The sequence below is a fragment of the Pinus tabuliformis genome, chromosome 8 (assembly GCF_031772625.1).
Source record: "Pinus tabuliformis cultivar Carrire ecotype Pingquan chromosome 8, CPIR1, whole genome shotgun sequence".
Classification (NCBI taxonomy): Eukaryota; Viridiplantae; Streptophyta; class Pinopsida; order Pinales; family Pinaceae; genus Pinus; species Pinus tabuliformis.
This window is the reverse complement of record NC_142294.1, coordinates 2,074,622,524-2,074,637,096: the sequence shown is the minus strand read 5'-3', so window position 1 is coordinate 2,074,637,096 and position 14,573 is coordinate 2,074,622,524. Positions and strand designations below refer to the sequence as shown.

The window sequence follows — 14,573 nt, the reverse complement described above, 5'->3', positions numbered from 1 at the left end:
ACTGCTTTAGTCTTTTTAGAATCATGTGAGGCAAAAACAATGTAACTCCTAATGTACTTGCATCATCCAAGTGCAAATTTTCAATATAATCTACGTACTCATTCCTGTTAAAAAAAGAAAGAGAGTACCCAATCTTGCCATCCTTATGTAGTGTCTCTTTTAGCTATCATATCTGCATTTTACACTTCTAAAGTCAAAACTACATCAAACATACTAACATTAACCAAAAAAAAAAAAAAAAAAACATTACCACTCATATCTATAATCTATACTTCCAAAATCACAACTTGGTTAAACATGCTAACATTAATCAAAATAAAAAAATATGTGATATCACATGTATTTTTTTTTTAGGGGAATTTACGAGGTCTTGATTCAAAGTCAACGATTACCCATATAGCTTTTAGGTTATTGCCACAACAACCTGCAAATATGTCTCTAATAGGTAACTTATCCTTGCGAAAGGGTTGAGGCATTCTTTGTAGTAGGGGCATCTACCCTTTTAGCGTTATCACAATGAACCAACATATTCCTCTGTAAAAATTGAAACTAGGTAAAGAAAAACAAACCATACTCCCAACTACTCAAACTAAAATCCAAATCCAAAATTTAAAACCAACAATTACAACTATAAATATTAAACTAATACCAACAACTAAAGACCATACCTAACAAATAACTTATAACTTAAAAAAACAAAACATCATAATAAAACACTCACCTTTTTAACTCAAAATAAACCAAACACTCACCTTTTTAACTCACAATAGACCAACCTACCCTTTAGAAAAAATTAACCCAATTCAAACAAAACTCCAACCATCCGAACTAAAATCCAAATCAAAAACGAAAACAATCATTCACATATATATGCCTATCTACGTATACCGAGCACGTTAATGTATTTGTACAAGCGATTATGTTGACCACAAATATTGAAACGGGGTCCTTGCCCGAGCTTGTGTTTGTCATCAAACCCCGAACGCGCGTGAAGGACTGTCATGGCAGTGCTGTCTTCTGCGCCAAATACCTTGTTGCATGGTCAATCTTTCTGTCAGCACTCTTACCCTAAGATTCCTCGGTCAATTGATGGCTGCTCATCTGGCCCAGTTCGGCGTTCTTGGGGAATGGTGCAATTGCCTCTCTTAAGCTATTCGCACGACCGCAGGATGCATCTCGCAATGGCTTCATCGGACGTGCCAGACTACTTACCAGCAACATGGTGAGAATTCCCCTCTCGTCGGCTCGCCGAACTCTTTACATTTAAAATGGCCTGAAAAATATTTCTTCAAGATTTTGGTTTTGGTCCTATTCGCGTTCAGGTATTATTTTAAAATGTTCGGTCAGCGTGAAGTCTTTCGTATACTTAATTGATACAGATAGGGGAACTCACTTAACATATTTGCTTTTAACCGTAAGTATTCAGTTTACCAATTTTTAATCTTGATCGTTTGGGACGAATCGCCGGATGAAGTCTTGGGAGACTGTGTTTCTGTGCTCGCACTGCTCCTTTGTCACATTAGGCTTAGGAAGGCAAAAAGCCCCTCTGCAAGGTCTTAGCAATCTTGTCAGTCCACTTCATCGATGGAAGTTGCCTTGTCCACTTGAAAATGACAATATCTGTAATCTTTGATTAATTATAACCGTGGTCTTTCCTAGTTGTTATGAATGAGTCATTAGGATCCTTTTTTGTAAGTTTAAACGTTTTTGTTCGTCTATGGGGTGCTGTGGACCCCAACTCTGCATCAACACTGGAACAATTACCGACTTTAACATGGGAAGGGTTCTGTGAGACTTCTCTTGGATGATCAATGCCTCTACTTAATCCCCGAGTCTTTTGGACCATTGCATTAAAAACTCGTCTTAGATTTCTCTTAGTTGCTGTATATTCCAAGAAATTGGAAAAAATTGATATCCAGTATATTTCAGCACGTGTAAAGGATACTGAAAGAATATAAATTTGCCTCAAGAAAGAGATGTCAAAGTCAGGGCGAAGAGGGTGTTAAGACAATCAAGCAAAAGTCAAAGTAGTTACTGAAGTAAGGAAACTTGCTTCGGAAGTGTAAACGGGCTGTCAACAACCCTAGTATTGGTTGCCTCCCAAGTAATTTAAACCCTTAGTTATGGGATGCGGAGCAGGCTAAGTGGCAGTTGAAATCCAATGTAAAAACCCGATTGTATTTCAAAGTCCAGAGTAGTGTAGAGTAATTATTAATGTGAATGAATAGGAGCATTTGAGATTATGAAGTCTCATTATGATAATAAATGCTTTCAATTATGCATGTTCTGTAAGACAACGGTTGTTTATCTCCGCCGGAACAACTGTCGTTAGAGTGAGCAAAATAATACAAATGTATAAGAAAAGTATGTGTAGTGGTCAACCTATCCAGGAAAATACACAAATCAATCATTTGTTCAATCTCTACTGTATTTTTAAACCGTCCAAGCGATATGCAAGCAGAATATGGAAAAGATAAGAAGTTATATTTGAATTCAAACTTCTGTGATCCATATTCTGAATATTAGAAATCTTCCAATGTGATTTCTTCCAAAAATGTTTCTAATATTCAGATATTGAAAATTGATGCGGGCATTAAGAATCTATTGAAAAATAATGATCCTGATTCCAAGAGGGAAACCAAAAGCCCAAGGAGATTTGAAAATTAAGCACACGAGTAGAACGATGAAGATTTAAATGTCCTACTCTAAGCTATACAACTGCATTGTCTGTAATATGTTACACTACATCAGTGTTCATAAGAAACTGTAAAAGGGGGAGACACTTTGTGTGCCAAATTCTCGACGAGGAATCTGAGGTGGAAATCGTGTGCATAGTCCACACTTGTCAAGTGAGGCTAAGTCTGAAGTTGCAAAGCAAGTATACAGTAAGCAGCAAGGTCATATGTGTAGTGCATACGCAGTTACAAGCCGAGATTTGTTTACAGTTCAAATTCGGTACAAGATTGGTAGTTATGGTAGTTGATGTTGGCGTTAGGTGTCAATCCATATATGACTTTTGTTATTGGGTGTGGGTTGTCCTGCAGCCTGCACTTAATTGTGTTCTTGAGGCTCTGATGCTGAATTCTAAAAGGTGGATATGGGTTGTGTTGTCACCTGGACTGTATAGGCACCGCGACAACGCTCAGGGTGGGGGTTGTCACTTTGATCCCCGCCCACTTTGTTCTAGCTGTCTCCTAACAATAGGCTATGGGGGGTAGTCGCTATGGGATGCGATGAAGAAAAACAAATTGGAAACCAACTTGTTTGGAAGACACTGATGAGTGGCCTAGCCAATTGGTTAAAATTTGAGCAAGATTGTTAATTAGATTATATTTTAAAGTATGAGACCAGTGCCTTAATGGAGTCACAAATTCTTGCTTATAGTAATTTGGAGCCAAATGACCGGATGGACACCTGTTGCTTAAGATGATTGACTAACTTGAATGATATGCAAACCTATGACCTATGTGTGATGCAGAGATTTTGGTTATTTTTAGTTAAATGCCTAATCTAGATGTAACCTTCCATCAACTATTTTGAAGCTGGGCTCCAAGGTAGGTTGTAGGAAGGAGACCAACAGGAAGCAGGCTAGGGCCTGATTAATGATACCTTCTGTTGTGCTCCTTTCACTTGATGCCTCCGGCGCTGCAGAGGCTGTGGCTTTGACGACTGCAAGGTCACTGTGTTAACCATCGAAGAGTTGCTGAGTTCCCTCAAACTAAATGAGAGGTTGCCCTATATTTCTATCAACCTAGCTTATGTTAGGAGGTATGTTATTGATGAAATTGGCAATTAGGGCCAAACTCCATGTGAGTCATCTTATTAATGACAATTGATAATTTTCTTGGATCCCTCTCATTGAGAGGTGTAGGATTGATCTAAAGATCATCCGATTCCGATAAGTATTAATGGAGATATGAATTTATTAGTGTTATGGGACAATTCGTCAAGGTCAGCTAGTAACCAAATAAACCCCACTTGCGCTCAAAGTTTTAGTATAAATAGAGGTGGACTTCAAATCATTTAACACTCATCTCTTGTGATCTCACTTTCCACTTGTTTGGGTTTTTGGTGGAAGGGGAGGTCTAGAGGAGATGCCTTCTACGCAGCCCTAATGGAGAAGTCTTGGACATGCCCTAGCGCAGTCAAGAAGGGCAGTGAAGTGTAAGCCCTCAACGCAGCCAAGGAAAGGCTCCCTAGTCTAAGGGAGCTTCAACGCAAATCTAAGGAATCCTAGAGGGAGCCCTAGCCGCAGTAAAAGAGGCCTTCACACAACTGAAGGTAAAGCCCTCATATGTTGTCCCAAATGCCCTAGCCGCAGGTCATGAAGGGACCCTAATTTTCCGTCTCAAGAGACCCTCAAACATAGCAAGAAGAGAACCTTGATCTGGTGTCTATGGAGCTCCTAATCCGCAATCCTTAAAGGTTCTAATACGCTGTCATAATGAAGACTCTAGGAGAAGAGTCCTATACGCTGGAAGTGCAGCAAGGAGATCTGGCCGCAGGCAAAAGGGAGATGTATTACGCTGTCATAAGGAAGCCCTCAAACAGTTAGGAAGAAATCTAAACGTAGGGCTAAAGGGAGATGCCCTAACTGCTGTTTCAAAGCACAGTCATAAGCCCTAAACGCTGTCAAGAAGAGGTGACCTTAATACGCAGTGAAGGGTGATAAAGAAGCCCTTGTTCGCTATAATAAGGTGTCCTAAAATACGCTATCATTAAAGGCCTCAATCTGCAATTGAGGATGACTGTTCTAGGAAGCCCTTACATGTTTCACAGCTAGAGGATGATCCGCAACTTTAGGAGGATGGTCATAGGCAATACTAACAATTGGTTGCTGTCCAGAAAGAAGCCTTACACAGTCACCTAGTTGCTGTTGCTGTAGGTGACAGCAGGGCCATGTTTGGGTATGATATGTTGGGCAAAAGTATCCAATGAGGAGGAACTATGAGGCTGCTGCTTGAAGGCTGATTGGATCACTGTATAAAGGGACAAGGCTATAATCAATTGCTGGGCTAGGCCGCAGGCTATAGCCAGCAGTGGGAGGCCTCCTTAAGCGCCACGTTCAGACCCTATAAGGCAGGGTATTGTTGGAGCAAATATGTGCAGGCAAGATGCAGTCAATAGATGGACTGTGGGGTTGATTTAGAATGCTGTAGCTCACAGTGTTTGTGCTCTATTCAGTGTCCAGGTTTGCTATGAAATGCTTCAGTCCTTTCAGCTTACACAAGTTGCCAGATGGGCAGACTTGACATGATCAGTGAAGCAGCAAAGGAGGAAGAGCATTATAGAAGGAAAGCTTCAGCATTTTGGGCAATTGGTTGAGTTGCTCTAGGCCTATCATCTGCTGCATTGTGTTATCTTCATGGTGAAGATTTCTGATGTCTGATCTCTTATCTTGTCAAGTCAAAGTGTTGACTTCTAATGTATATGTACTATCTCTCTTTGCTCAACTATTGAAGAACATATAAGAAGAATTGATCAAGGGTTTCCCCACATTGGGGTTTGTCCCTGGCTAGCGCCACATCTTGTGTCCTCTTGTCTTGGCTTGTCTTCTGCGATTTATATTTATGTTCTATCTGCAGTTTACATTAATGCTGATGTGATTGCTAATCTGGAAAAAATATTGAGCTAGCTGTGGAAATTTAAATAAATTGCTCTAGCATAGAACATACCTAAAATTACAGTTATTAGTGCAATTTAGATCTAGTATGCTTATGCAAAAGATTATGAGTGATATTTGTCTTGAGTTAAGATTGTTTGAGTTATTTAAGTACTTAGTGAGAATCTTCTTACAGAAAGAGTACTTAACAATATTAAAATGACAATCCTTAAACGAGACACGTGTAAACTTCAACAATATTCCACAAGATGTTTAATCAATTAAATCAACTTATCCACTTATCAATCAAGATGCCAATCACAGCTCAACAAGATTATACGTGATAATGCCAAAGAGATGTGAAACTTAAACTCTTAAGAAACCAACAATGTTAGTCACTTTAACCATGTAAATGCTAGGAACAAGTAACAAGATATGAAAACACTTAGGCACTTTATATTCCAATGATCCTTTTTATGGGCAGTAAGTGATTAGTATGACAACAGTAAACAAGTTATGACAACAATGAATAATTTATGACAACAGTAAATAAATGTTACTTCAATGATGCCTATGTTTACTCAATGCTGCAAAATGTGCCCAATTTCCAAGTGAACTGAGAAATCAAATGTATTAGGGCCGTTAAGGTATTTTTTCAGCGAATTTTTTAGATCGGAAATATTTATAACAACAATAAATAAATCACAGATCAGCGAACAACTGAGGCCCAAGACAATGCCCAAGATTTCCAAAAATATTAAAATTTTGCCAAGCTGAAAAAAATAATTTTTTGGAGCTATTTAGAGGATGTGATTAAGAAATTTCAGAACTAATATGTTTATTACAGCAGTGAAACAATGACAGATCAGCAACCCAACAATGCTTAAGACAATCCCTAATATATCCAAAAATAGTAAAATTTTGCCGGAAATTGAAAATTCAAATTTCTTAACGCTTTTTAAGTATTTGATTCAGAAATTTTGCAGACTTGATTCAACAATTTACGCAGAAAATTCCAGCAAGCAAAAAGTTTAGATCTAGGTCAAATTTGAGATGCCCAAGTGGCCAAAACTCATGAAAATCAAGATTTATCAACTTTGACCAATTTTGACCATTTATTATGTGATTTTGGGATTGAATTATTAATGATTTGATTGCTGTAATAAAACAGAAGCAAAACAACGGTTTAGAGGTCAAACCCTAGGCCCAAGGCCTTGAAGGTCTCGTGGTTGAAATTTGTTAAAACTTTGGGATCAGGTTGCTGCTTGAAAAATATGAATTTTGAGACCTTAAACTTGCAAAACCACCAAGTATTTAGCCTTTAAAATTCAGATTAGGATTTCAGGTCAAGCTAAGGCTGAAAATGGCTAAGGAAGGCCAAAGTTAGGCCAAGGAAGACCAACGTTTGGGGATAAAGGGGTCAAGATGATAGATCGGGGGTCAAGAACGTTGGAAAAGGCCATAAAAGGTCAACACTAAGGCAAGAAAAAGCTGGATGTTGGGGTTTCCGGGGCCAAAAGAGGATGTCGTTGAGGTTTTAAGGGCTGAAAAGCCACGACAAACCCTCAAGGGCAGCCGTCTAGCCTTCCTGAGGAAGGTCGAGGCCCAAGAAACCCTAAAACCCTCAGCTCAGGGAGGAAGGGAAGAGGCCGAGGCCCCTAGGCTTCACGACCAGCCTCAGAGACGCCGAAAACTTGGACGCAGGGGGTCATAAGGCTGACGCAGGGAGGAGGAAGGCTGATGCTGGGCTTGGATGAGGCAAATCTAGTCCTGGGAAGGCCAAAAACTAAAAACCCTTGTCTCTATTTTTTTTCTTCCGAATCTGATTTTGCCGTCAAATCTTTAGTGAAAGCCCTTGCAAAATTGTCAATAGGCTAGATTTTAACCTCAAGGGCCTAGTTATAGCTCTTCCTTCACTTGATCCCTTGATCCAATCTGCAAAAAATAGAAATACAACACCCAAACCCCAAATATATACAAAATAATCTAAAAACTCCAACCCAAGTTAGAAAATTGATTTCCAATTAAAATTACAAAATTATTTACAAATTATACAAGGGTTTTAAAATAGATTTTGAGCAAATTATTTTTATGCTATTTTTTTCCTTGAAAGAATGGCTAAAATGCTTTAGAAAAATTCATGCTCACTATAGCCCCCGCGAAGATTCAATCCACCATATAAAAACCAAGGATCCAAGCAAAGTAACCCTTGCCCACAGTCTTTGAACTTGGAGACCAAGGATTGAGTACTTGCAAACGCTACGTATTATCTCAAAATAATAATATAAAGCACCACATAGGAAGCCCATAGTCAATACATACGACAAATCAACGAACAAGAGCACATCGAGTTGCACCCTAAAGTCTTTTATTATAGTAGAAAAAATAGTTCCCAGCGGGCAATAGTTTACAAAAAGCTTCTACAACAATTCTAGCCAGAGATCAAGATGACTAGAGACTCCACTGTCTTTCTAATTTATAGGTAAATCCTCCAAACGAAAAATAACGGTTAGTTTCTTTGATTCTTGTCAAAATAATCTTGGATGTTGCTAAACACTTCATGATCTTTTAATCTCAGTTTTTGATTTTTCACTTTTGAGGAATTTTCGTTATCATTTAATTCCATTTTAATTAGCTCAAAATTAATTATTTTGAGCTAATTTCCTCAAAATTTGACTTTGACTTAACCACCAAGGTCCAAGGGTCCAAATTTTCGTGAAATATACAATATTCATTTGGTGGAGGACCTTTAAAAATTGACTCTTACTGACGAATTTTTCCATTTGGAGAGTTTATTTTTCCAAGACAATTTAATTTGACTTTAATTAATTAATTTTCTGGCTTAGGAAATAATTTTATTTTGCTAGAAAAATTAATTAATTTACACAAGGGGATTTAATTATTTTTCCAACTCTCTAATACATAAGATTTTTCATTTACAAAACTCAAAGAGGGAATATATATTTGGCTTAGACCCTCAAGACACATAACCCATCTGTGACACAATATGATCTAGTAAACCAAGTGATTTGTAATAAAATAATTAAGCCAATTAGCTTAAATTATTCCCAAACCACTTTTACATTAGACTCGACTAAAAACACTAGGACTCACCTAATAATTTGACACTAAATTTCACCCTAGCTTTGAGGTTTAAGCTGGAGGGAAAAAAACTCTTCTGATTAACCGTGTTTAAAAACACAGGTAATCAACGAGGTAAAAAAACTTCCCATAATGGAATTCGTCATCAAATTCTAGGCTTACCTAGGTTGTTACATAGACTCAAGGTTTTACTAAGATCATTTACAATATATAACTTGCAGAATGGGATGACCATGTCACATGGACTGCTGATATGTGATTTGATCCTTGTTGAAAAAGTTGGTACTTCCGCTTCCCTGGAACTTTGACAATTTGAGTGTAACAGGTGGTAGAGGAGGCTTACAGATTTAGAAGGTAGACTTGTGTGTCTAAGAGGTAGCCTTGGGTGTTGTTGCAAATTCACGAGATGATCCTTGTGAGTTGTGTGTTGAAAGGCAAGGTCAACAAGTTTCTGTAGATCTGCAAGAAAGTCTTATGGTTGCACATAGCTCTTGCATGTGACAGACACAAGGTTTGTCGATGTTGTTTGTTTACCAGTTGTGAGCACAATACAATAATACTAGTTGTTGATGGGATTCCTCCTTGTTGCTATCATGGGTACTTGAAAACAATGTTGATAATATCGCCAATATTCGTAAATATCACGATATTTTTTGTAAAACGAGATATCGGCGAGTAAATATCACAATATTTTCCACTTTGAAAATATCACAATATTTCCGAAGTATCGACGATATCGCAGCAAAGTATCATATGACGATTGAATTTATCGTTGGGCAAGCTAGTCCACGACTACAAAACGAAAATTTTGACTTTTATTTGCTCATTTTGCTTTGTTAGTCTTGGAGAAGTAAGGAAAGAGCTTTGTAGTGGTTTTCAAGGAGGGATTGAGGATCAAATGATCATTATCATCACCAACCAATTTTTTTTTGTGGATCAAAGATTTCTGGAACAGTGAGACAAACTACATTTCTTCCATTAACAGGTATGTTCTTAAAAGCCCCTATGTTAATGATTTTTTTCATAGATTTAGGGTTATGCTTGCTTGCCTCTTTGCCTACCAACATATTTTTTTTGGTACATTTGTTATGATTTTCATGCCCATGAGCCAATGCAAGGGTTTTCTCCATATTTGGACAACAAGCTTCATTTTTTTTATAACTTTCTTATGCACCCTCTTATTGCCATTTTTCATTGCAAATAATGTAGTAAAAAATATTTTTCGAATGAGGTCACTGTTATTTTTTCTTTATGGGGGTTTAACGCCAATTTTTTGTTTTTTTGGTTCCCTAGTTTTGAATTAATCCACTACAAATATGCTGAAGCCCTTGTACCCATTTTGGGAGTATGGGGAACCTAATGGTGGGACAAATCGGGCATATTTAACATGCAAATTGTGTGGGGACTAGATGACAGGAGGGATTACGTGATTGAAATACCATCTGGCTAGACTCCCTAGACATGATGTTGGGCTTTGTATAGTTTCTAGTGCGGAGCTTATATAAAAATCTCTTGAAGCAATTGATGAAAAAGATAGAAAGAAAGAAGAGGCAGAAAGAAAGAAGGTTGACCGTGCAGGTAGATCTTTCGGGATATCTTCTTCCGAGTTTGAAATTGAGGGTAGTGGGAGGGGCTCCACAGTGTTTTCTGCTGATGTCACTGGGAGTGGGAGGTCATCCTTTTTTGTTCCATGAATCAGACATTGAGCACAACCTTCCATAAAATCAGTTGTTAAAAAAGAGGAGAAACATGAAGCAAATAGAGTTATGGGGAGGTGTCTTTTCTGCAGTGACTTACCTCTCAACATCACCAAAAACAATCCATTTTGGTATCCAACGTGTGATGCTATTGCTATTGTGGGCCAAGGGTGCAAAAGTGCTACATATGAGGAGTTGCGGGGGCGAAGCTATGGTGCAAGAACACCAAATTTGTAGAAATTGGCCATATGCATCCTGATTCAAACTTGTAGCTCTTCAGGGTGTGAGCATAATTGGAGTGTATTTGAGAAAATACATTCAAAAAAGTGCAACAGTTATAACCTTGAGCTTCAACTTTCAATTGAGCAATTACATTTATTCTAATTTTAATTTATGACCCTCAAGTGTCAAGAGTTAAGACTCATTAGTTTTTTTGACACTCATACAGGTTGGAGTTCTCACGCCTCAATGATTTAGTGTATGTGCATTACAATCTCCGACTTTGAGTGAAGCAAATAGAGAAACCAATGGATCCAGATGCCATTTCCTTAGACAATATTGATGTATTGTCTCAGTGGAGGGTGGAGTCTGAGGTGCCCATCTTAGAGGAGTCACCTACATGGTTAGAGGAGGATCCATTAGTACAGGGGTAGCAAGAGGAGGAGGACTTGGGGGAGAAGCAACAATAGGAGGAGGAGGAGGAGGAGGAGACTGTGGGAGCGCCAACGTCAACACCATCTGCTACAGATATAGGAGAGCACAACTCCATACCCAACAGTCATTATTTGACATTAGGTGCAGTGTCAGGGCCTTCTACTGCTAGGGACAGGCTTGGCAAACAACCCATCATGTTTTCCCGTGAAAGGGGAAGAGGACACTGATCTTAGATAGAAAATTGCTAGTTTTATTTGTTTTGCTACATATAAATCATGACGATTAGATGCTTTTATATATCTAGTGCTATTTTGTATTGGTTCTCGACGTTTGAGTCCTTGATTAGACAATTATCAGGGATCAACAGGATTTGGTATTGCCTTTGATGTATCATTTTTACTTTACATCCACTACGTCATATATATATATATATATATATATATCAGTGCTTTCTTCATATTTATGTGCCAATGTGTTTATTTCATGTTTTTGTTTGTTTGTCAAGTTGTTTGTGATCCTCCAAGCTTGACTTGTGGCTTGAGGAGCCACAACCCAGGGGCATCTAAGCCATCAAAGTCACCCGGGGATCGCATCCAGCCTGGGCCGCACCATCCCTATGCTGATTTGATTTTTTAGCATGTCTCCTCCCCCTAGCACAGGGCACAACCACCCCCGTGAGGTTTGATCCTGGGTCGCCTTGCTAATGAGGCCCATCCTCAACTGGTTGTGCTAGTGGGACTTGACTTGTGTTTATTTCATGTTTTTATTGCTTTATATGTTTAAAAAGATGAAAAGAATGAAATATATTATGCATTTTTTATATTTTCCGATATTTTCTGATATTTTGCCGATGTTTTCACCGATATTTCCGATACCAATATTATCAACACTGCTTGAAAAAACTCTCACAATTAAGCTGAACCGAGAGTGTCACGTTGATTCCGCTGAGTATGTAATAGTCCTCATTGTAGTCGTGTGTAAGTGAGGATACTTATTTTGGATTTGTTCTATTGTAAGCAACTTAGCTTGCGCAAAGGAATGGACTTGTTGTGTGGAACAATTGCCTTGTTGTGCATAGGAATGGCCTTGACAATGCAAAGAAAAGGCACGACCTTAACAATTTAGAGCAAAGGAATGCCCTTGTTGCGTTCAGTCTTACTTTTTCGTTCAACAATTTGATCTTTCTCTATTGGCATGTTGAAATTTGGATCAATATCAGTTTGTGGTTCACGTTGGACAGTAGACTATTTTGGCAGAGGTGTGCTGTAAAGTCAGACTAGTTCCACAGTGAAAATTGGATGCAATCCCAAGTATGGTGGTAATTCCAGCTCAAATGGATTGCTGCTAATCTGGTTAATGATTGTGTAGGGACCATTGCAAAGTGGGCATAGCTACCGGTGCTTTCCTTTGAAATACTCTTTCTGGATGTGCTACCAGACCTTGTTGTCAACTTCGTAACTATGAGGGATGTAGTGCTTATTGTGTTGTTTCTTGTACTAAGTTATTGTTTGCTCCAAAATGTTCTCGATCTTTTGAACTTGCTTGTTGCTTTATCAGTGTCTTTGTGCCTAAAGCTAAAGTTTCTGTGATGATTGACACAGGGTAAGCCACATCAATCGGTGCTACAAATTGGAAGCCTAAACAGACTTCAAAAGAATCTGTCCTGTAGAGTTATATTGAATTCTATGATAGTTCTGTTGAATAAATGCCAAGTTGTCATCCCAATTACATGCGTGCTTACGATTATACATGCATAGTAAATGCTCAATGGTTCTTTACTCTACCTTTGTGTGGCCATCGGTTGGATATCAAGTTTGATATCTAACATGTTTGAAAGTAAATTCTAGAAGGTGCTAAGAAACCAGGGATCTTCATTGGAAACGATGGGTGCAAGTAGACAAAAGTTTGCCCACATGCCCATGAAGAACACTTTGTTTGCATCTGGCATTGAATCAATCTTGTTATATTGTATCTGTATAAAGTTTCGTATCTAACATGTTCCAAAGTACCTTCTTGAAGGTGCCATGGAACTTGAGATCTTGGAAACGATGGAGGCAAGTAGACAAAAGTTTACCTATACATGCATGAAGAAATTTTGTTTGTATCTTGGCATTGAATCAATCTTGTCTTGTCATGGCACAATCATCTTGCATTCAAGCGAAAGCAGTCTCATTGGATTCACATATGTAATCATGTCTGACAGCAGGCCCTAGATGTTTAGATATTGGAAAAAAAACTAAACTGTTAAAAATACTGAAATAGCAGTTTTTTGGAATTTGATGACACTGAGTCTGGAAGAAGCTCCAATCAATGCCAAAGTCTGGATGCATTGAAATGATACCAGTGTGATGGAATCTCGCTTGATCTTAACCCTTCAGTTGCACAATTATAACTGGTTTAAAAGGGCCAAAGTTGGGATATGACATCCCCTCCCCGTTAGGAATAACACTAACTTCACTGTGTGGCCATATTTCAGGTTGCTATTGTAGAGAAACATCCATTCCTAGGTTGCTTCCACTGCACCACTCTGATGTTGGTTTAAAGTTTTGGAGCAGCACAACCTTGTTGATGATGTGTTAACATTCCAACTGGAACTCTTCCTCTAGTTCCACCTAGATTAAAACCAATTGAGTACATGAAAAGCGGCAAACTTATATTCCTTCATCAAGCAAATGTGAAATACGAAAATCTTTTTCCCAGATTTACAATTTCATTTATTGCAATGGGACTGAAAAACAAAGCTAAAATTAAGCCATATCACTATCATATATTAAACCAGGCTTTCTAATGGTAGTGCTCTTGTATTCAGATTCATTGGTGTTTCATTACACTAATGGCAAAATGTAGATAGATGACAATTTTTTATCCATTTTTAAAGAACAATGTTTCTTTTGCCTTTTATTCTTTGTTCCATGCCTTACTTTTCTGTAAACCAACCTATTCTCAAGGCCACATCCCCTACAGTCGACATTGAACCCGAGTTCAACACATCAGCCCCTTCTACTAAGTTATAGATCAAACAAATCAACACATCGGAAACAAGGATGTAGAACTCTATACTATTGTCAAAGTGGGTCAGTTCCTTCCATGTACCAAATATTTCACGTGACAGATTTCCACTCAAACACTCAATGTTTTTGCCTACAAGACTGTTTCTACCTTTCAAGGAAGACCATTTCTACTCAAGCAGGGGGGCCCTTGTTTTTTCCTTGGTGGGACTTTGGATTGCAAGATGCTTTTTTTGGTTTATATCATGACCAAGTGAAGACTTACATTAGGCTTTTCTGGATCCCCCTCTATCATTGACACGTGTTACTTGTGATCCTCACAAGCACAATCAACTCCTAATCTTCAACATGACATGGATCATCCTTCCATTGGTCATCCATGTGGTGCCTTGAACATATCAACATGCATGTCAACATGCTCACTTGGTGCAAAATCAATCCATAAATGAGGGACTTATAGCCAAGTATGATGGCCTAGGGTGAGGGAGGAGAACCGGGCACTGACTCACT

The 14,573-nt window shown here is 38.4% G+C and overlaps 1 protein-coding gene across 3 annotated transcripts in view; it reads left to right on the top strand.

Annotated features, from left to right (window-relative positions):
• The first annotated feature begins 905 nt into the window (after nucleotides 1-905).
• LOC149244805 (uncharacterized) overlaps nucleotides 906-14,573 on the top strand; it is a 39,659-nt gene continuing 25,991 nt past the window's right edge. The window contains exon 1 of one of the 3 annotated variants that reach the window (XM_089375018.1): nucleotides 906-1,222. In XM_089375018.1, the coding sequence (XP_089231144.1) occupies nucleotides 1,002-1,222 (221 nt within the window). In that variant the 5' untranslated portion in view covers nucleotides 906-1,001. The remainder of the gene's footprint in view (nucleotides 1,223-14,573) is intronic. The other 2 variants (XM_089375019.1, XM_089375021.1) reach the window with 2 other exon arrangements.